Source organism: Cetorhinus maximus, chromosome 1 (genome assembly GCF_964194155.1).
Source record: "Cetorhinus maximus chromosome 1, sCetMax3.hap1.1, whole genome shotgun sequence".
Lineage (NCBI taxonomy): Eukaryota > Metazoa > Chordata > Chondrichthyes > Lamniformes > Cetorhinidae > Cetorhinus > Cetorhinus maximus.
Genome location: NC_135879.1, coordinates 129,677,681 through 129,701,972, shown reverse-complemented (window position 1 = coordinate 129,701,972; position 24,292 = coordinate 129,677,681). Strand labels below are relative to the sequence as shown.

The window sequence follows — 24,292 nt, the reverse complement described above, 5'->3', positions numbered from 1 at the left end:
TAATTGAACCAAGGCACTGATTTTAATTCCAGATGGGTTTTGTGTGGGTGGGTACTATTCAAAACTTACCCAATGCAACATAAATAAAGCATGGGTTATTTTAACACAAAAGCAAAATATTGCAGATGCTGGAAATCTGAAATAAAAACCCAAAATGCTGGAAATACTCAGCTATCTAGCAGCACTTACTCAGCAATAACTTGTTCACTGACACCCAGTTTGGCTTCCACCAGGGCCACTCAGCTCCTGATCTCATTACAGCCTTGGTCCAAGCATGGACAAAAGAGCTGAACTTAAGAGGTGAGATGAGAGCAACTGCCCTTAAGATCAAGGCAGCATTTGACTAAGTGTGACATCAAGGAGCCTTTGCAAAATTGAAGTCAATGGGAATCAGAAAATCATACTGAGCACAAAGGAAGATGGTTGTGGTTGTTAGAGCTCAATCATCTCAGCTCCAGAACATCACTGCAGGAGTTCCTCAGGGTAGTGTTCTCGGCCCAACCACCTTCATCTGCTTCATCAATAACCTCCCCTCCATCATAAAATCAGAAATGGGGATGTTCGCTGATGATTCCACAATGTTCAGCACCATTTGTGACTCCTCAGATACTGAATCAGTCTGTGTCCATATGCAGCAAGACCCAGACAACATTCAGGCAGGGGCTGATAAGAGGTGTAACACAAGTGCCAGCTAATGACCACCTCTAACAAGAGAGAATCTAATAATCACTTTTGACATTCAATGGCATTACCATTGCTAAAACCCCCACTACGAACATCCTGAGGTTACCATTGACCAGAATCTTAACTGAACTAATCATATAAATACTGTGTTACAAAAGCAAGTCCTAGGCTAGGAAGGCAACGGGGAGGCAATGGTGACTGGACGAGTAATCTAGAGACCCAGGGTAATGCTCTGGGGACCCAGGTTCAAACCTGCCATGGCAGATGGTGGAATTTGAATTCAATAAAAATCTGGAATTGAAAGTCTAATGATGACTTTGGAACCATTGTCGATTGTTGTAAAAACCTATCTGGTTCGCTAATGTCCTTTAGGGAAGGAAATCTGTCATGCTACCTGGTCTGGCCTACATGTAACTCCAGACCCACAGCAATGCGGTTGACTCTTAAATGCCCTCTGAAATGGCCTAGCAAGCCACTCAGTGTAACAAACTTCTACAAAGTCACAAAAAGGAATGAAACCGGATGGACCACCCGGCATCGACCTAGGCACTGGAAACGACAACAGCAATCTCAGCCCTGTCGACCCTGCAAAGTCTACCATAGTGCCAAAATTGGGAGAGCTGTCTCACAGACTAGTCAAGCAACAGCCTGACATAGTCATCCTCACGGAATCATACATTACATATAATGTCCCAGACTCCACCATCACCATCCCTGGGTATGTCCTGCCCCTCCGGCAGGACAGGCCCGGTAGAGGTGGCAGCACAATGGTATACAGTCAGGAGGGAGTTGCCCTACGAATCTTCAATATTGACTCTGGACCCCATGAAATCTCATGGCATCAGATCAAATATGGGCAAGGAAACCTCCTGCTGATTATCACGTACCACCCTCCCTCAGCTGATGGATCAGTGCTCCTCTATGTTGAACACCACTTGAAGAAAGCACTGAGGGTGACAAGGGCACAGAATGTACTCTGAGTTGGGGACTTCAATGTCCATCACCAAGAATGGCTCGGTAGCACCACTACTAACCGAGCTGGCCGAGTCCTAAATGACATAACTCCTAGACTGGGTCTGCAGCAGGTGGTGAGGGAACCAACAAGTGGGAAAAACATACTTGACCTCATCCTCACCAACCTGCCTGCCGCAGATGCATTTGCCCATGGCAGTGTCGGTAGGAGTGACCACCGCGCAATCGTTGTGGAAATGAAGTCTCGCCTTCACATTGAGGATACCCTCCATTGTGTTGTGTGGCACTACCACTGTGCTAAATGGGATAGATTTCGAACAGGTCTAGCAGCTCAAGACTGAGACGATGTGGTCCATCAGCAGCAGCAGAATTGCACTTGAACACAATCTGTAATCTCATGGTCCTGCATATCCCCCACTCTACCATTACCACCAAACCAAGGGATCAACCCTGGTTCAATGAAGAGTGCAGGAGGGCATGCCAGGAGCAGCACCAGGTATACCTAAAAATGTGGTGTCAACCTGGTGAAACTATAATACAGGACTACTTGTGTGCCAAACAGCATGAGCAGCAAGTGATAGACAGAGCTAAGTGATACCACAACCAACGGATCAAATCTAAACTCTGCAGTCCTGCCACATCCAGTCGTGATTGGTGGTGGACAATTAAACAACTCACTGGAGGAGGAGGCTCCACAAATATCCCCATCCTAAATGAGGGGGGAGCCCAGCACATCAGTGCAAAAGATAAGGCTGAAGCATTTGCTACAATCTTCAGCCAGAAGTGCTAAGTGGATGATCCATCGCAGCCTCCTCTGTAGGTCCCCAGCATCACAGATTAATTCCACGTGATATCAAGAAACGGCTGAAGGCAATGGATACTGCAAAGGCTATGGGCCCTGACAATATTCCAGCAATAGTGTTGAAGACTTGTGCTCCAGAACTTGCCGCAACCTTAGCCATGCTATTCTAGTGCAGCGACAACACTGGCATCTACCCAGCTATGTGGAAAATTGCCCAGGTATGCCCTGTACACAAAAAGAAGGACAAACCCAACCAGGCCAATTACTGCCCCATCAGTCTACTCTCCATCATTAGTAAAGTAGTGGAAGGGGTCATCAACAGTGCTGTCAAGCAGCACTTGCTTAGCAATAACCTGCTCACTGACGCCCAGTTTGGGTTCTGCTAGGGCCACTCAGCTACTGACCCCATTACAGCCGTGGTTCAAACATGGACAAAAGAGCTAAACTCCTGAGATAGGTGAAAGTAACTGCCCTTGACATCAAGGCAACATTTGACAGAATGTGGTATCAAGGAGCCCTAACAAAACTGGAGTCAATGGGAATCAGGTGGAAAACTCTCCGCTGGTTGGAGTCATACCCAGCACAAAGGAAGATAGTTGTGGTTGTTGGAGGTTAGTCATCTCAGCTCCAGGATATCAATGCAGGAATCCCTCAGGGTAGTTTCCTCAGCCCAACCATCTTCAGCTGCTTCATCAATGACCTTCCTTCCATCATAAAGTCAGAAGTGGGGATGTTCGCTGATGATTGCACAATATTCAGCACCATTCGCAACTCCTCAGATACTGAAGCAGTCGATGTCCAAATGCAGCAAGACCTGGACAATGTCCAGGCTTGGGCTGGCAAGTGGCAAGTAACATTTGCGCCACACAAGTGTCAGGCAATGACCATCTCCAACAAGAGAGAATCCAATCATCACCCCTTGATGTCCAATGGCATTACCATCACTGAATCCCCCACTATCAACATCCTGGGTTACCATTGACCAGAAACTGAACTGGACTAGCCATATAAATACTGTGGCTACAAGATCAGGTCAGAGGCTAGGAATCATGTGACGAGTAGCTCACCTTCTGACTCCCCAAAGCCTGTCCACCATCTACAAGGCAGAAGTCAGGATGGAATACTCCCCACTTGCCTGGATGAGTGCAGCTCCCAAAATATTCAAGAAGCTTGATACTGTCCAGGACAAAGCAGCCAAACGATTGGCACCATATCCAGAAACATTCACTCCCTTCACCACCAACACACAGTAGCAGCAGTGTGTACCATCTACAAGATGCACTGCAAGAATTCAGCAAGGCTCCTTCGACAACATCTTCCAAACCCATGACCACTACCACCTAGAAGGACAGGGGCAGCAGACAGATGAGAACGCCACCACCTGGAGGTTACCCTCCAAGTCACTCACCATCCTGACTTGGAACTATATCGCCGTTCCTTCACTGTCGCTGGGTCATAATCCTGGAACTCCCTTCCTAACAGCACATCCCATGAATGAATTTTTAAAAAAATTCTGCATGAGTAACTCACCTCCTAACTCCCCATAGCCTGTCCACCATCTACAAGGCACAAATTAGGAGTATTCTCCACTTGCCTAGATGAGTGCAGCTCCAACAACACTAAAGAAGCTCAACACCATCTAGGACAAAGCAACCTACATCCCATTCACGACCTTAAACATTCATTTTCTCCACCACCAATGCACAGTGGCAGCACTGTGTGCCATATACAAGATGCAATGCAGCAACTGACATGCAAATTCGTGAATTGTGCCATATTTTTAACTCAACTGTATACAATTTACATAATTGACTTGGATGATGGGATCGAAGGGATGGTTGCCAAATTTGCTGATGACATAAAGATAGGTAGGAATGTAAGTTATGAAGAGGACATAAGGAGGTTACAAAAGGATATAGATAGGTTAAGTGAGTGGGCAAAGATCTGGCAAATGGAGTATAATTTGGGAAAATGTGTAATTATCCATTTTGGCAGGAAAGATAAAAGAGAAGCATATTATCTAAATGGTGAGAGACTGCAGAGCTCTGAGATGCTGCAGGATCTGGGAGTCCCATTGCATGAATCTCAAAAGGCAAGTATGCAGGTATAGCAGGTAATTAGGGAAGCTAATCGAATGTTATCATTTATTGTGAGGGGAATTGAATACAAAAGTAGGGAGCTAATGCTTCAGTTGTACAGGGCACTAGTGAGACCACATTTGGAGTACTGTGTACAGTATTGGTCTCCTTATTTAAGGAAGGATGTAATTATGTTGGAAGCAGTTCAGAGATTAATATTAATCATTAAATATTAATCATTATTAATATTAATAATAATAACATTATTAATAGCTGGAATGGGTGGGTTGCCTTATGAGGAAAGGTTGGACAGGCTAGGCTTGTATCCCCTGGAGTTTAGAAGAGTAAGAGGTGACTTGATCGAAATGTATAAGATCCTGAGGGGTCTTGACAGGGTGGATGTGGAGAGGATGTTTCCTCTTGTGGAAAAATCTAAAACTAGGGGTCACTGTTTAAAAATAAGGGGTCACCATTTAAATCAGAGATGAAGTGAAATTTTTTTCACTCACAGGGCTGTGAGTCTTTGAAACCCTCTTCCTGAAAAGATGGTGGAAGCATGGTGGAGTCTTTGAATATTTTTAAGGCAGAGGTGGATAGATTTTTGGTAAGCAAGGGGGTGATAGGTTATCGGGGTAGGCGGGATGCAGATTTCAGGTTACTATCAGATCTGCCATGATCTTATTAAATGACAGAGCAGGCTTGAGGGGCTGAATGGCCTACTCCTGCTCTTTGTTCATATGTTCACATGGTCGTAACTCATCAAGCCTCCTCCGACAGCAGCTTCCAAACCCACGACCTCTACCACCTAGAAGGACAATGGCAGCAGACACATGGGAACACCATCACCTGCAAAATCCCCTCCCAGCCACACTCCACCTTGACTTGGAAGCATATCACCTTTCCTTTACTGTCACTGGGTCGAAATCCTGGTACTCCTACCCTAACAGCGCTATGGGTGTTCCTACACCACATGGACTGCAGCAGTTTCACCTTCTCATGAGCAATTAGGGATGAGTTACAAATACTGGCCGAGCCAGCGACACCCATATTCCATGAAAGAATAAATAAAAACTAAAGCAGGCCAGGTAGCATCTGTGGAGAGAGAAAAACGGTTGCTTGCCAATCAGTGAGCTATTGACCTGTTGTGCTGCCTGCATCTTGTAAAATGGCTCAGCAGCGCAATGATGCCAGGCAGCCATCCTGATGCAGTCCTACACATTTGACTGACCCCCACCCGCCATCTCCATGCCCGCCGCCACGGGACTGATAAAATTCTACCAATTAATTCTGTTCCTCTTTTCACAGATGCTATCTGACCTGCTAAAAAAATGTTCTATTTTACTTCAAATTTCCGATGTCCGCAATATTTTACTTTTATTTGAAGGTAAATAAGAAACTGGGGTGGAATCATCCCGGATTTGCGCTAAGTGTGGTAGTGGATGGGTAAAAAGATGTTTTACCCGCCGGCAGGCAATGGCGGCTTTTCATGCCGTATCATCCCAATCCCGCCACGTTAATTATGCATTCCCGGGAAACACACCATTTCCATGGCGGGTGGGCTCTCATTCGTCCACCACACCATCACTTCTCTGCTTCCTCACGCCGGGCACCATATTTAAAGTGCATCCAGGCGCACACCTCCCAGTGCTACTAGCCCAAGGACTGCTGCACAGAATACATGGCCCCGAAAAGCAAGAAGACTGCAGCCCCTCGGTTTAGTGACGTGTCCCTCGAGTGCCTTTTGGACGCCTTGGAGGCCCGCCCTGATGTCCTCTACCACCGCTCTGGCCGCAGTTGTGGGGGGAAACAACATCACCGATCCTGCTTGGAGGTGTTGGCAGCGGTGGTCAGTGCAAACACCCTGTAAAAGTGTACAGCCACCCAATGCCAAAAAAGGATGAATGATCTCCTCCGTTCCCCCAGGGAAGTCACTCTTGTCATCACTCTCAACTCACACACTCATAAACCCATCACACATCCACACGGATCTCACTCACTGCCAATTCAAGAGACATCACCATTCACTCTCTCACATACTCTTCCACTGTCCTCATCCTGTCCATGGGACCACTCACCGCCCGCACATGCCAGGCATACTTATCATCTGGCCTGGCAGGTGTCCTGCTTACACTCTCTCCATCTCTTTCATGCAGGACAAGTTGGCACACAACAAGAGCGAGAGGTCGCAAACTGGTGGAGGAATGCCGGAAATCAAAGTCCTCACAGACTTTGAAAACAGAGCCATCCAGCTGACTGGCAAAGATCTGGACCGTTCCTGTGCTGATGGTGAGGTCGGCGATGCTGAACCAAGTGAGGATCCAGCAGTGTAACATCCATCAGACAACCATGCCTTGAGTGATGTGTCATAGTTCACAGGCCACTGCCATCCACTAATTATCTCTCCTTGCTTTCGCAGGCACATCTGGGAAACAGCCAACAGAGTCCCAGATGCTTGACTCAAGCCCTGAAGAAACCTCTGAAGAGTAATCTGAAGACGCTTCATTGAAAACGCATCATAGGGCTCACCCGCACCATCCACCAGCGCAGAGACACACACTTGGTGGAACCTAGCTTTAGAGTAGCCTCGGGATCACAATCTGGTGAGCACAATACACTATCCAATCCCCACACACACTCACAAACCCATCACATATCCACAGGGATCTCACTCACTGCCAGTTCAAGGGACAACACCATTCACTCTCTCATACACTCTTCCATTGTCCTCATCCCATCCATGGGACCACCCACCACCCACACAATACACTATCCAGCGCAGGGGCTTCCCAGGTCTCCAGCATTTGGAGGACTGCTGGAGGCCAGAAACTTGCTGAGTCCGAGTCAGATGATAAGCCTCTGGACTCGGTCATGTCACAGTTGCTGGAGCTGCAAAGGCAAGCTCGGGAACATCAGGATGGCATGTCCACTGCACTCCTCAGATTGCAAGCCACGATGGAAGAGGCTGTCTGCCTTCAGGCTAAGGTGATAGCATCGGCATGCCAACGCACCTAGGTCAACACTGGCCGGATGGAGGCTGACATGGAGACCTTGTTCCAGCACATCAGTCCTGCATTGCTCCATGGGCTGAACTTCATAGTTGACGCTGACACCATAGTTGGCCTCCAACAGTGTCAATGCGAGACTGGTGTGGGGCAGTTCGATCTTAGTCCAGCTACTCCTTCTCCTCAAGGAGTCAGCCAGGGGCCCTCAGGCACCCATAGGGAGGAGGGTCAGCAGATGCACACCTTGGGGCCATCCAGCCAGGTGACTCCGGGGGTGTCTGGCCCATCTGAATCCCCTCTTCCTGTGACCTCTGCAGTTCCAGCTCCACAGGCCGAGGAGGGTGCCATTGCCACACAACAGGGCTCCGCAAGCAGGCCGGGGCCCTCCAAGACTCGGCCCTCCAGAGGACGCCACCAAGGTCATCACAGATAGGGCGTTGCAGTCAGGAGCCTGCCTCCACCTCTGCTGTGGATGTCGGGGGAGCACCAAGATGTAGCGTCAGGGTTAGGAAAGTTAGGAAAATGTAGTTGCACAGCCTGGGCATGGGTATTAATCACTTGTACATAATGTTCACTATTGTAAATAAATTCCCAAGAATGTCTCCCTGTCGGTGGCTCCTTGTTATGATGAGCAGTGTTTGTGTCACTCAGATGTGAAACCTTGGTTCCTGCACAAGATAAAGGCAGGTGTTTCAGTCCAGGGCCTCTTCCCTGTGCAATGTGTAACCTTCAGACCAAAGTGATGGTTTGGCTTCACGCTCACTGGACACATTAGTGGTGCCTGCACCTCGATGGTGCTTGTTATTGCTGCCAGAATGTTGTGGGCAGGCGTCACAGAGTTCCGTCATTCTCTCTGTGTGTTCTCAGCACCTTTAAGGTGTGGCTGGCCCCCATCTCTACAGCATCTGTAACCGGTGACACTGTGCTCCTTGAGGGGTCAGGTGCTGAAAGCTGACAAAGGGTCAGATGCTTTTAAAGTTTCATGGCTGCGTCTCCATGATATGACCCTGATCACAGAGCGCAGGCAAGCTGCCCTCAGCCAGACTGGAGTCAGACATTCACAGAGACAATGTGAAGATCTATGGAATGTCCTCACTGCATGTCGTCATCATCCTCCTGGAATTGAGCAATTGTTAGGGCCTGCACTGCATCTGCATGACAGAAGCATTATCAAAGAGGGGATGTGCGCTACCATCTGCCAGACTGGTGTCTAGTGTTCATAGATGCAATGTGAGGATCTAAGGCATCTCCTCACTGCATGTTGTCATCATCCTCCACAAATCTAGCAGCTATGAGGGCCTACCGAGGATGCCTGCCTCGTCTGGCTAGTGCTATGGCCTCATCACCACCATCGTCACCTTTGAGGACTTCCTCACCCTCATCCCCATCGTGTCCTCATCAGAGGAGATATCCAGCTCCTCTATCTCCTCCTCAGCCAGCTCCTGTCACTGCTCAACTGCCAGGTTGTAAAGGGCGCAGCAGGTGAAGATGATGCGTGACACCCTCTGTGGACTATATTACAGGGCTCCACCAGACTGGTCCAGGCACCGGAACCTCATTTTCAGCATCCCGATGGTCTGCTCCACCAAGTCGCGAGTTGCAGCATGTGCCTTGTTATACCTTCGCTCTGCTGCTGTTGCACAGGTGTCATTAGCCATGGCCTCTGTGCGTAGCCCTTGTCCCTGAGGAGCCAACCCTGCAGCCTCTGTGGACCCTGGAGGACGTCAGGGGTTTGTGACCGACTGAGAATGTAGGAGCCATGGACACTCCCTGAAAACCGTGTGCAGACCTATAGGGTGTGTTTGTGGTGGTCGCACACAGCTTCACATTCAGCGAATGGAAGCCCTTGTGGTTGATGTAGTTGACCCCTTGTTGTGATGGAGATCTGAGCACGACATGAGTGCAGACTAACCAGTTCCCTCAACATGCACAGTTTTCAGTGACACTGGTTCTTGGTCAGCTGCAGGAATGAAAGGCGGCATCTGGGTCTAGATAGGCACTGACCAGCGACAGCTCACTGTGGCTGTTCAGTGGCGTGTGTGGGAGCACCAACCGCCCCTTCTTCCTAAGGGTGCTACTCCTCCCTATGCTCAACCAGGCATCTCCATCGCTCTCTTCTCCATCATCTTCGCTCTCTGCACACCACGAGGCATACAGCTAGTTCACCAGGCTCCATGATCCTGATATATTCCCCCTGAAAGATAAAAGAGAACGATGCGTGGGTTAGCATGGGTGTACTAGGAACCTGTCTTGATTAAGTCTTAAGGCCCCTTAACGCATCCTGGAGAGTGCTGGTCACCACTTGGATGGCCAGAGTTTATCACGCTGCATCACTGCCCGAAACCCCACCCATCTACACCCCACTCCACCTGACCGATTGGCGGCAGCTTTGCCCACTGGACTGCATGCTGTGCTCTCAGCTCAGGCACAGGCATTCTCCTAACCCACACTGCAAGGCTGCTCTGTTAGCTTGAACCATGGGGGATATTGATCCAAACTGGGATGATGACTTTGCAAGGGGCTGTGAGCGCCTCCATGGCCAGCTTTAGTAAGGAGATTGTACAACGTGCCAGTCATCCAACTGTTCTGACGTCCGCTAAAACACTCAATACTTTGCAGTCTGTGCCTGAGGGGTGAAAAGCTCTGGAGCACTTGGGGGCTCTTTCATGCCTCTGTGATGCTTGAGTGCTTGAGTCGAGTGCCTGACTCCAAGCATGTAAATGTGGCTGCGCCTGAACTGTCCCAGCTGCAAAGGAATTGGCACTTTATACAAGGTTTCCCTAATGTTTGGTTGCTTCCCTCTACCTCACCCTGCACGTGCTCGTGCACCACCATCCACCGCAGGGCAGCCCTTGCCCTGCAACCCCCCAACTCGCCTCAACCACCAGGCCAGTCCTTCCCCCCCACCCGCTCCTCCTAGCAAGTCATTTCCACCTTGAAGCCCAACAGGCGACCCTGGTGAGCACTCCATCACCTTACTGTGCACTCACCTCCGAGTTCCACTCAAAGTGTAACCCGCCAGGTTCACGCCTTATATATGCTGTTGTGAAACACATTGGTGTGTCACGCCGATGTGGGTGGATGATCCAGCGTGGGGAGATGATTCCGGCGAGCTGGGCTTATAATGAGATGCAGATGTATTACAATAAAATTCCCAAAATCCTGACACCCAGAAATATGGCCACAATTGACGGGCAGAGCGGACGATTGCAAACTGGTTTCGAGACGTCATGAAACCTATTTTTGGCCTTCTTGCCATATTGTCCACTCACACTGCCGAACACACTTGACACCAGTGAGCACAGAAAATTCGACCCTTGGTTGCATTAGCAGATGGACAGAATACAAAATCAAAAGCAATTGTTACGTTGCTTTATAAGGAGCTCATCATACCCCAAGTGTGACAAGTGGCAAGTAACATTCATGCTACACAAGTGCCAGGCAATGATCATCTCCAACAAGAAAGAATCCAACCATCGCCCCTTGACATTCAATGGCATTACCATCACTGAATCCCCCACTATCAACATCCTGGCTGTTACCATTGACCAGAAATTGAACTGGACTAGTCATATAAATACTGTGGCTACAAGGGCAGGTCAGAGGCTAGGAATCATGTGTTGAGTAACTCACCTCCTGACTCCCCAAAGCCTGTCCACCATCTACAAGGCACAAGTCAGGAGTGTGATAGAATACTCTCCACTTGTCAGGATGAGTGTAGCTCCCACAACACTAAAGAAGCTTGACACCATTCAGAACAAAGCAGCCCACTTGATTGGCACCATATCCACAAGCATTCACTCCCTCCACCACCGACGCACAGTAGCAGCAGTGTGTATTATCTACAAGATGCACCGAAGGAACTCACCAAAGCTCCGTAGACAGCACCTTTCAAACCCACAACCACTACCATCTAGAAGGACAAGGGCAGCAGACACATGGGAACACCGCCCCCTGGGGGTTTCCCTTCAAACCACACACCATCCTGACTTGGAAATATATCACCGTTCCTTCACTATCTCTGGGTCAAAACCCTGGAACTCCCTTCCTAACTAGGGGGCACTGTTTTTAAAATTAGGGATTGACCTTTTAGGACAGAGATGAGGAGAAATGTTTTTCTCTCAGAGGGTTGTGCAACTTTGGAACTCTTTGCCTCAGAAGGTGGTGGTGGCGGGGTTATTGAATATTTTTTAAGGCAAAGGTAGCTAGATTCTTGTTAGGCAAGGGAGTCAAAGTTTATCGGGGTTAGATGGGAATGTGAAATCAAAACACAAGAAGATCAGCCATGATCTTATTGAATGGTGGAGCAGGCTCGAGGGGCTAAATGGTCTACTCCTGTTCCTATTTCTTATGTTCTTATGTTCTAACAGCACTGTGGGTGTGCCTACACACATGGGTTGCAGCGGTTCACGAAGGCAGATCATCACCACTTTCTCAAAGGCAATTAGGGATGGACAATAAATTCTGGCCTAGCCAGCGAAGCCCACATCCCATGAATAAATAATAAAAATTGATTCAAAGTGGGACTTTCATTCCCATCTGGGAGGAAGCCCTGCCCTAGAGAGCTGCCAGCCAATCACAGTAGCATTATGGTCGGGTAAAGCTCACTGCTGGGACAACAAGCAGTCCCCAGAAAAGAAGTGTCATGGATTCTGGACTTCAGCTACATCCAGGGATTTTGGATGGGCCTACCTGGCAGACCCCAACGAAGGGGTAGGGAGGGGTGGAAGGCTGTGCTTTAGATGCCAGGGGAGGGCAGCAGACTGCTCAGTGAAAGCTGTTTGACTGCCTGCCTTGTTTCTGCCTTTCCCTGCCACACATATTATAATGGCAGAGGTGGAATGAAGCCCTTAGTGGTATTAATTGGCCACTTAAGGGGCTAATTAGGCTCAACGGTGGATGGGCTGCCTGATGCCTTATCCACCCGCTGTAATATGGAAGACAGGTAGGGAATGGATGGGAAGGTGCCAGACAGGCCACCTCTTTTATTTTACGAGTCCCAAGCCTTCAAATATCCCAGCGGGGGACTGTAAAATTCATTCCTAAAAAGAGGAATGGCAACCTATTGTGAATGCTTCAAATGCTTCAGGGAACACAAGTTAAAGCAGGACGTTAGGAATTAAGAAGAGATTTTAGCTAATAACAGAGCTGTGGAATAATTTTAAGTCTAATTGGGCCAGGACTAAGTGTCAGTGTTCAGGCAATTTGTTCCACGGGAGCCAAAACTCTAGTCAGCTCCGCCCACCTCTGAAACTCAGGCACTTGTGCTACTCAACCATGACAAAAACTGGTGCAGTAGCTTTCTCCTCTCACTGATGTGTTTGTGTGTGTCGCTTTCTCTCTTTTTATGCTCTAGTTCTCCTCTCCCGCTCTTCCCATCCCCTATCACTGTATAGTTTTTGCTTGTCGGATTTTGCATTGGCTGCTCGATCTTTATCAGTTATCTGAGCCTGTAGTGAATCATACCCATTTCAATAAGTGCACACAAATATATCTGTACGTTCATTACAGTGAGCAAGACTAAGAGCAGTAATTACTGAAGGGAGGAGGAGAAGTGAAAAATATAATGTTGGATACATTTGGGTGTGGCAATTTATGCTGACTATTGGAAAATACATTATTAAATAGTGAGTTATTAAAAATGAATGAAAACATAAGAGTTTCTTCCTGAAAATAAAACTTTCATCAGCGAATATTTTTTCTTTCGTGTTTTACTTTCAAATTTATCATATGTGCAATATTTAAGCCTTTTGCATTTCTCTCACTCAGCACTCTTCTCAAAAGTGAATGATTTGCCATATTTCTCTCAGCACAGATCCTTCTCTATAACATTAAAGGTTATATTTCAATTCCCAATATTTCATTCCTGGAAATTGCACAAGAATGGTCAGTGATTAACCCACTGAATTTTCCCCTGACCTTTACCCAACTGGATGAGTTGACTGAAGTTAGAAACTTCTCTACATGAGCGGAATTACACACGGCTACAGCCTCAGTGAATAAGGAGATAGCAGTGTTTCTTAGCTATAAATCATAAAGTAATTAATAACAGGCTGGCAGATCTCCCATGACTGCTCACGGCAATTTGGAGGATGGGGTGTTTTGTAACAGTCGATCTCTCGTGATGTTACTCATGGACATAATCAAGATTGCATCGTTGTTTACACAGCTATCAGTCTCTATCCCATTCTTTAAGGGATAATTTTTTCACTTTGTACACAGGAGTTCTAGCAAATGGGAGTGCAAATTGGAAGTAGCAGTCAGACAATTGCTTGTCATATACATCCAAATTTAGAATATTCTCCCCTGACAGGTAAGTCAAGTTGAAAAATAAACTTTCACCCCACCAGCCTCTGCATTCAAAGGATCCAGCTTCCGCCATTTCTACCACAACAGCAGGACGCCACCACCAAATACATCTTCCCCTCACCCCCCTGTCAGCATTCTGTAGGGATCGTTGCCTCCGTGACAAATGGCAGAGGATGATCCTCTGAACGCGGAGGCTGGTGGAGTGATAAGTGAGGACAAGGGGGACCCTCAACCGTGTCCGGCCCATCTCCTGCGCATTCACCCTCACACCTTCCTCTCCCTCCCAGAACCATGATAGGGTCCCCCTTGTCCTCACTTATCACCCCACCAGCATCCACGTTCAAAGTATCATCTTCTGCCAACTCCAGCACAATGCCACCACCAAACACATCTTCCCTTCACCCCCCCCCGGCGGCTTTCCGCAGGGATCGTTCTCTCCAGGACACCCTGGTCCACTCCTCCATCACCCCCTACACCTCAACCCCCTCCCACGGCACCTTCCCATGTAACCACAGAAGGTGCAACACCTGCCCCTTTACTTCCCCTCTCCTCACTGTCCAAGGGCCCAAACACTCCTTTCAAGTGAAGCAGTGCTTCACTTGCACTTCCCTCAATTTAGTCTAATGCATTCGCTGCTCCCAATGTGGTCTCCTCTACATTGGAGAGACCAAACGCAGACTGGGTGACCGTTTTGTGGAACATCTTTGGTCTGTCCGCAAGCATGACCCAGACCTCCCTGTCACTTGCCATTTCAACACTCCACCCTGCTCTCATGCCCACATGTCTGTCCTTGGCTTGCTGCAATGTTCCATTGAAGCTCAAAGCAAACTGGAGGAACAGCACCTCATCTTCCGACTAGGCACTTTACAGCCTTCTGGACTTAACATTGAGTTCAACAACTTCAGACCATGAACTCTCTCCTCCATCTCTACTCCTTTTTTAATCCAATTTTTTTTTCATTTTAATTCTAATTTTTATTCTTATTTATTTTCATTTTTTTATTTATTTTTACTTATTTATCAATTTTTAAATCCTCTTTCCCCAACCCCACCCCACCCCCACAGGGCCATCTGTCACTTATTTCTATGTTGTGCTTTCACAGAATGCTCAGCCTTGTTCTGCTATTAACACATTCTGCCACTATCAGCACTTCCTTTAGTCCTTACCACTACCATTAACACTTCCTTTGTTCTGTGTCCATGACACCCTTGTCAAATTTCTTCTTACCTCCCACCCATCCCTGATCTGCTGAATCACTTCATCCTAGGGTCTTAAAAGAAGCGTCTGGTGAGATAGTTGATGCATTGGTTTTAATTTTCTAAACTCCTGAGATTCGGGGAAGGTCCCATTATTCTGGAAGATAGCAAATGTAACTCCATTATTCAAAAAGGGAGGGAGACAGAAAGCAGGAAACTACAGGCCAGTGAGCTTAACAGCTGTCATAGGGAAAATGTTAGAAATTATTATTAAAGAAATTAAAGCAGGGCAGTTGGACAAGTTCAAGGTCATCAGGGAGAGCCGACATGGTTTTGTGAATGGGAAATCATGTTTAACCGACTTATTGGAATTCTTTGAGGAAGTAACATATGCTGTGGATAAGGGGGAACCAGTGGATGTACGTACTTAGATTTCCAGAAGGCATTTGATAAAGTGCCACATTAAAGGTTATTGTGGAAAATAAAAGCTCGTGGTATAGGAGGTAATGTAATGCCATGGATAGAAGATTGGCCGGTTAACAAGAAGAAGAGAGTAGGCATAAATAGGTCTTTTTCAGATTGGCAAGATGTAACGAGTGGTGTGCCACAGGGATCAGTGCTGGGACCTCAACTGTTTACAATTTATATAAATTACTTGGATGAAGGGATTGAAATGATGGTTGCCAAATTTGCTGATGACACAAAGATAAGTAGGAAAGTAAGTTGTGAAGAGGACATAAGGAGGCTACCAAAAGATATAGATAGGTTAAGTGAGTGGGCAAATGTCTGGCAAATGGAGGATAATGTAGGAAAATGTGCAATTGTCCATTTTGGCAGGAAGAATAAAAGAGAAGCATATTATCTAAATGGTGAGAGATTGCAGAGCTCTGAGGTGCAGAAGGATCTGGGTGGCCTAGTGCATGATTCACAAAAGGCTAGTATGCAGGTGTAGCAAGTAATTACGAAAGCTAATGGAATGTTATCATTCATTGCGAGGGGAATTGAATAAAAAAGTATGGAGATTATGCTTCAGTTGTACAGGGAACTAGTGAGACCACATTTGGAGTATTGTGTACAGTATTGGTCTCCTTATTTAAGGAAAGGTGTAAATGTGTTGGAAGCAGTTCAGAGAAGGTTTACCAGACTAATAGCTGGAATGGGTGGGTTGTCTTATGAGGAAAGGTTGGACAGACTAAGCTTGTATCCCCTGGAGTTTAGATGAGTGAGAGGCGACTTGATTGAAACATATAAGATCCTGAGAGGTCTTGACAGGGTGGATGTGAAGAGGATGTTTCTTCTTACGGAAAAATCTAGAACTAAGGGTCACCGTTTAAAAATAAGGGGTAGCCTATTTAAAACAGAGAGGAGACAAACTTTTTTCACATAGATGATTGTCAGTCTTTGGAACTCTCTTCCTGAAAAGGCAGTGGAAGCAGAGTCTTTGAATATTTTTAAGGTAGGGGTGGATAGATTCTTGGTAAGCAAGGGGGTGATGGGTTATCAGCAGCAGGTAGGATGCAGATTTCAGGTTACTATCAGATCAGCCATGATCTTATTAAATGGCGGAGCAGTCTTGAGGGGCTGAAAGGCCTACTCCTGCTCCTTGTTCATATGTTCTATCTTGCTTCACCTGCTGCACCCCCTCTTAAACAGTATAAAATCCATCACTTTGAGTCTGTATGGTCCTATCGCTAGCCTTCTATCCAGCTCAACCTGCTCCATCCCCCCTTAAACAGTATGAATTTAATCACATTTCTTCTTCTCCTCAACTCTGAAGAGTCACATGGACTTGAAATGTTAACTCTGTTTCTCTCTCCACAGATGCTACCAGACCTGCTGAATTTCCAGAATTTTCTGCTCTTATTTGAAAAAAAACTTATTTTTGTGTATTGCATTTTTAAGTTGTTCGAGTGGTTTTCAAATCTCTCTCATTCTCGCTCCTCCTCACATACTTTTTCTCTTTGTTTCTTTTTCTCTTTGTGTTGTGTTGGATAAACTCTCTACTGAACACTCCATTGTGGATCATTTTCCAAGACTTTAGGAGCAGAATCTCAAATGTGTCTCCACTCCATTGGCGTATGGTTCAGCTGTAAGCATGTTCATCAGGTGTTCTGATGAATAGCCATTAACCCGAAACGCTAACCCTTTCTCCGACTCTATAGGTGCCGCTGGATATTTCCAACACTTCCTTAATGTTTGCAGATTTTCAGCATCTGCAATATTTTGCTTTTATCTTGTACAAGCTCTGCATCAGAAAGCGAGATAGAGCTGTATGGACAACCCCTGTTAATATGCACAGTTCAGTTGACTCAATGCCAGGACTTGAGTATTGCTGTCTTGCCTCATCAGGATACTTGCAAGAATACCAGTGTAAGGGGAAAAACAAAATTTTATACTGTATGTGAAGAGTGCTGATTGGTTGGCAAGTGACATTGCCATGGAGAATGCACCGCTGATGGTGACTGACAGTTAACTGCCAAACGTTGTTCGACAGGACTGCTGCGCTGCAGCCTCAAACCCTGCATATGGTGATTCCTATCTCTTTATTTTTGATTGTCACTTCCTATCCCTTGCCTCTTTAGCCTGAGCTAATGGTTAATGCTTCATGTCCGTCTTGGGTTTTCCTGAAGGTTTTATGCATCCTCTTTCGTTGTGACACCCCCTCCTTTAGTTTTCCCATCCTTTTAAATTTCACTTGGACACAATTTACCACCCCACCGCTAGGTGAATACAGGAGTCTGTGCATCCAAAATTCTGAGCATAACTTTACATCAATTCTGAAACATGTTGAGCACAGAGCCATTACAATCAGCCACAAGAAGTCAAGTTCAATAAATGGGTGTAAAACATCGAGGAACTTTGGATGTAACCTTAGTCTGTACATTACACACATACTGCTGGATCTCCTCAAGATTTTTATGCCAGACTTTGGCTTTATCCCCCTTTTCCTATCCACAATTTTCCAGCCAGCATGTTCCACGTCAGGTGGCGCCCGACAGTGGAATCAGTCCTCATCGATGTTATGTACATTGACTGTTCTTGAATACCAATCGTCTATGTTACAGACCTTATTTATTCATATTGATTCTATTTTGTATTGTAGTTAATTACACTGATGTGGTGAGAGTACAGGATCCTGACTCGTTGACTGATCAGATATCACATTAAATTATGTGCTATATTCATTGATGAAAAAAGATACTTTGTGTATATACAGTTTTATTGACATGTACAATACATATACATATTGAATATAGAATAAGAAGGCTATACAGTACAAATTTGTGTTCACAGTTTGATATGACAAAATGTCATTACTAAACTCCCATGGGACAATCTAGAAATGAAGAAGAAATAGTAAAAAAACTTTATAATTTCACATCTTTAATTATATAGACTGCAGGCACTATCGTATTACTTAAATAAAGTTAACAAGACTTAATATAAACCCAAAATTAGTCTTATTAACCCTTGAAATATAGTCCTATACTGTTCTACATTTTCAGCACAATTTATTGCTTGATCTAACAGCAATAAACCAGAGTACTCAAAGCAGGACTGCAGAGGTGCTGAGCAGATGAATTAATCCTGGCCACGTAAAGAACAGAACATTATAAACTGAGAAGTGAAAGTGCTTAACAATGAATGGCGGGTAAATTATCTTCACAACTTAGGGTAATACAACATAATATTTTCGGGCAATATTTTTCAAGAACTTTAAAAACATCTTTGGAAATCAAAAGTATTTTTCCAACAGTGTGCACTTTTAAAATTTTTCTCCAGCATGCCTCCCTGTTGTCGGTTCTCATCACCACACATCCATCACTAGTCAGAAGGTTTGGAGTAAGTGGAGGTGAGGGGGAAATGGGGTAGTTCAGCCCACATGATTATTATCACTGCTGCGCTGTCCACTAACTCTTGCGGCCTGTCTGAGACTAATGAAAATCATCCGACCGAGGAAGTCAAATTCAAATGATAGGGGCTGTAGCCAATCACCTTCTGGTCGGAATTGAACCCACAAAAATCTTTTGAACTATTATTGTAAAATTCATTATTTCTACATCCTTTTTGTTAAAAAAAGGATAACAATAATGCTTTTTTAAAAACGTTTATAAAGTAACTCTGTTACATGTTTCATAGTTAAGAGCATTTTGCTTGATGGATTCTTGCTGGTAAAAATGAATTTATTCCTCTGCTGAATGTTGCTAGGTTCACAGATCAGTGGAGTGTTGAGGGACATATCTTTTCTTATTAACTGGTTTTGAAATATTGCATTAATTGTGGTATTATGCACATACTTCTGTAACTGTTGAAAGCTCTACATATTAATATTAGAGTTCAAAACAATACATTGTAAAAAGTGTAAATACTTAATTTAGGATTTGCAGCTGTGCATGTAATGCAGAATAAATATTATCCTAATGCAGTGTGGCTCCAAATAGTCAATCACATCAGGTAATATTTCTGTGGATCAGTTTAAAGTTCTATCTACAACAGCCACTGCATATGATCATGAAAACAAGGCAAGCATATTTACTACATTTCTTGCATCTGTTCAGCACCTCGAGTTTTCTTGAATGCCTCTTAATATTAATGCTGTCAAGTTATTATCCCAAAACCAACATTTTCAACCAAAACATGTGTTTCCCCCACAAAAAAGTTAAAATTCACATTTTAAGTATCTAAGCTGAGAAGAATTGATTCACAATGTGGATGCCATCTAAATCTCCCTTCCCACCTCAGTATATGACACAGCAAACAAGAGGACGTTTCAGTTTTTTCACACCCTTGCTGCGTTATTATAATTTTTTAAAAATTACTTTTTTACCTTTTGAAGCAGAGGCTTTTTTATACAAAAAATAGGAACTCACAACATTTTATTACTTATGTTGTGAACATTACCTGATTGCACTCATTTTCAAGTGCATTTTATTTTAAATTCTTCGAAAGATGTCCTACTCTATGGCAGGTACCCCACACCCCCCATCTTATAGAAAACCACATCATGCTTTCATATAGAAAACAGAAGAATGACTACAACCCATGAGGCAGGCCAGCTGCCACAAACTGCTGTGTTCACATGTCCCAGTTATCCCTCAGCCCCTTGTTCAGCCTAGAAATAATTCACTAAAATGCATGTGAAACTGATGTGCTCAACAGTTTTTATCCTATTACACAGGATGTTGTACCGTGCGCTTCTGATATTGAGCATCATCTGCAGCGATGTGCACCCAATTCCTTACAGGTATTCCTGCCAGTGATGACCCAAGCTCAGAATTTAACTCTGAAAAAATTGCGCTTAGAATATTTACTTCTAACAAAACACTCATACTATTTGAACCTGTAAACTCCATAGGTATTATTTTGCTGCTGTTTGGAAAGCTTACTTTAACTACCATTATTTATCACAATGCTGTGATGATACAATGAAAATTCATTTATAGAAATCAATAAAACAAAAAGCAAATTTCCTTCCAATTTTCTCTCTTAAAGGATTGACTGCTGCTGGGTTGCAGTTCTACAGGTTTAGACAACTCCCTCCCCTCTTCTCAGCCCCATCCACACCTCCTGAGTTCTTTGGCTAAGTAGCTGTTCAAGTGTAGACAGTGGATGTTGGTGGGCCACAGTCGAGCCTACTTCTGTCCTCAGCTGAAGTCCACCCATACATACGCTTTCCAGCAGCAGTCAATTGATCCTGATTGGAAACCGGAATCACACAGCTTTGATTGTTTGTGCCAGTTTATCCAAAGACATTTAGGCTAGTTGTAGCATCTCCACTGCTGCCTGCGGTGAGATTAAGTAATTCCTTATGAATTGGGGATCAAATCTGTGCCCTTTCTGGTTTGTCTGGCTCAATTCCAAGCTTATCAATGCTTTTACCAGCCGAGCCATTAGAGGATCTGCAGAAATAAATGTTGCATCTCAAATTCTACTTTATTTCAGAGTTTCAAAATGATATATGATGTTTGCTATGTATTAAAGTACATTATTGATTTAAATGCATGTTCAAATTGGCTGCAGTGGTAACTAACATATCTTACAGTCAATGTCTTTTCAAACATGAACATAGAATAAAAACTGGCACATTAGTGACTATTTACTTTATATTTTTAAAGATAGAGCAAGAATTGGAGAGGAATGATTCATCCAATATATTTTTACAGCAGGGATTTATATATGTATGTGATATCAGGCTGTAACTCATCCATTTTTACAGGTTTTTGAAATTTACATTGTCAGAAGTCATACTGGTAGGCAATCATTTTGTTTTGCTGTTCAATTAAAAGATTGTATTGCTTTAAATGTTCTACACAAAACTATTGGAACAGTTGGTGATAAATATATTTGAAAAATTATTCCCAAGGGAATTGAAGTTTGACTTTTCAAAATATGGAATAAATTAATAAAATTGGAATCTGATGACACACATTTTAAAATGCTTTCTGATGGCTGTTAATGTAACTTTACACAGGATACGGTTCACCTCTGCCCTAGATATATAAAAGAGGGTACCTTTAGTGACCCTATACTTTCAGCATTCAACTTGTTGACTCGATACAGATATGTTAAAACCTTATCAACTGCAAGCAATGAACCAATAATAAAAATATTTACACAAGAGTTTAAAAGACTGATGATTATTTTTTAAGCAGCTTAATATATTTGGCCCCAAATACCTTAAAATGATTAAAATTAAATGTTATAACCATTGCAATAAATGAAAACAACTGAGCTTTGATAAAGTGCCTTTTTTGGCAGATCTTCTTACCCACATTGACCCAATTCTTCATTCCCATTGATTATGTTTTCCAGAAAAGATTTTCCAGGACACAGCAACTGCTGAGTCTAGTCAATGCATCAGGAAACCAGGATTGTATCAATGGGCGGGATTTTCTGACCCCACTTGCCGCCGGAATCATCTGCTCCCGCTGAAAGTCAATGGACTTTTGGCAAGGCCGTCGAATGTTCCGCATCAGGGCCAGAAAATCCTGGCCTATGAATTTCTATATCTACCTGCCAAAGGAATATATCGAGGGTATTGGTATAATTGTAGTTTGGCTAAGCTGTTGGCATAGCCAATGAGAAAAGCATGGAGCAGAATTCTTTTGAAACAGGAATTGAAACAGGTTCCTTTCTCACACAGGTAATTAAGGAATTTTGTTATTTTTAATGTGAATCAAGTAATTTTTGACTATTGTCCATAACAAAGACAATGGCAACAATATGGTTTATTGGTGATTGCAAGACATTTAGAAGTTATGAACTCATGACACAGCATTCTTTTTATCTACTAATTCTGGCTGTAAGGAATCAAATTTAGCCAAATTTGACAAAATAAGATCAACCTTTTAAAATGAAATTTAATATTCTTCAGTTTTTGACCATCTTTTATGTGGTTTGAAATAATTTTTTCCAACAAAGACAGATTCTGAAAACAGACCTAAATATTTTTCTTTTGGTAATTTGAATTATATCTGGATACCCTATTTTTCATTTTTGTTTACCTTCTTAAGTTGGCTATAGACCTAAACCAAATAAAAAAGGTAATTAGAACATTAATGAAAGAAAACGCAATATAGTGCAGGACAAGGAATATGTATTTAAACCTCACTTTTACAAACTCTAGGGAACTGGATAGGTTGATTTCCTGGATTTTCTGTCTTTTTTATTGAGTCTCAGCCCCACGAGTGAAAGCATGAAACTTCCACTAGGGAAAGGGAAACTTTATTTGAATGACAGAATTTCTAATAAAGGAACTGTAAGAAAATGAAGCTTCCATTGTGCATCCATATGAAAAGAAGGCATTGTTGGTGAACATCCGGTGCTTATCTCCATTAAAGTGTTAAAGTTGATATTGAAACATAGATATCACTGCTGAAGAAATGACCCTTTCGAATACTAACACTGAAGAATGGTCGGATGACATTTGAGAAACAGGAGGTGAGAGCAATCCTGAAATGGTTGTCAAAATAGGCAGGTTCCTCCAATCCCAGGTTATGGCCTTTCCTTCTTTCACAGTTGTTTGCACAGGAATTTCTTGGGGTCCTCCAGCCTCACAACAAAAAATTAATTTTGCACCACAAGTCTCTGAATAATGAGAAACCATCAATATTTTTTTTTGCAAAAGAAAAACATTTTGGATGAGGTGTGGTTTTGATGAAGGAAATGGAATACAGCAGCATTCTACACTGAAGCAGGGGTTTCACTGGCAAGACGATAAAGGCTGATTAATCAATTGAATTGCCAACAATTTCAACCAACAAATCAGGCTGCACAAATATGTCATTTTATATTCACAAGTTTGCCCAGCACAGTGGGGAATGCTATGCATTAACGTAAAGACATTCATATTGTTAAACATAACTCCTGCATATAATGAGAAAAATAAGCTTTGTTTGTGTATCAGATACTGACTACATGAAAGTATTCATTTGTTGAATGATTCGGCCCAGCTGAATCTTGGTTAGGTAAAGGTATGAATTTAGTTTGCATCTTGTCTGGCTTACATTGTGAATGGTGACAGGCTCAGACCAGCATGTGACGCTTTCTGTGCAGAGCGAGGTGGTCTGAACGAGAAAAGCTACGGTCACAGTCAGGGCACTGGAAGGGCTTGATGCCAGTATGCTTACGATAGTGCCTGGTTAACTCATCCGAGCGGGCAAATTTCCACGTGCAACCTTCCCAAGTACATTTGTAGGGCTTCTCACCTTCAGGAAAAAGGAAAGTCTAAGTTTAGCTATAATAAATAGTTTGAAGTCATTACAATGGTTCTTATGCATATTATGAAGGGAAATCCAGACCAAACATCAAAGTAAACGTGAGTCTATATATAATGATAAGCATATTAACCTTGCATTAGATCAGAATAAAGATTATTCATAATTTTAATTAATGACCCATCTAAATTCAGTTGTGAAGGCAATCATATTTAAAACTTTAAGAAATATCCCTTGAAATGCAAGGGCAGAATTTTGCCCTCAGATGGCGAGCGGGCCCCACCGGCTCAGCGGCGGCCGGGCAGCCGAATGGGGCCGGCCGCCATTTTGAGTGGATGGGCCAATTAAGGCCCGTCCAGCGGCCTTCCCGACAGGATGCGCTATGCGCTTCCTGTGCGGGGGGGTGGAGGGATTCCCCATCTGTCAAAGTGCACACTGCTCCCTGAGGCAAAGTGCTGTCTCAGGGAGTTTACTACAGGCAAGAAAAGTCAAAAAATAGAGAAATATTAAAATTATTAACATGTCCCCCTCA

General features: G+C 44.1%; 1 protein-coding gene across 4 annotated transcripts in view; it reads right to left on the bottom strand.

Moving 5' to 3' along the window:
• Nucleotides 1-18,244: 18,244 nt before the first annotated feature.
• LOC144683193 (Krueppel-like factor 3) overlaps nucleotides 18,245-24,292 on the bottom strand; it is an 84,669-nt gene continuing 78,621 nt past the window's right edge. For all 4 annotated transcript variants that reach the window (XM_078546162.1, XM_078546156.1, XM_078546166.1 and 1 more), the window contains one exon: nucleotides 18,245-23,751. In XM_078546162.1, the coding sequence (XP_078402288.1) occupies nucleotides 23,570-23,751 (182 nt within the window). In that variant the 3' untranslated portion in view covers nucleotides 18,245-23,569. The remainder of the gene's footprint in view (nucleotides 23,752-24,292) is intronic.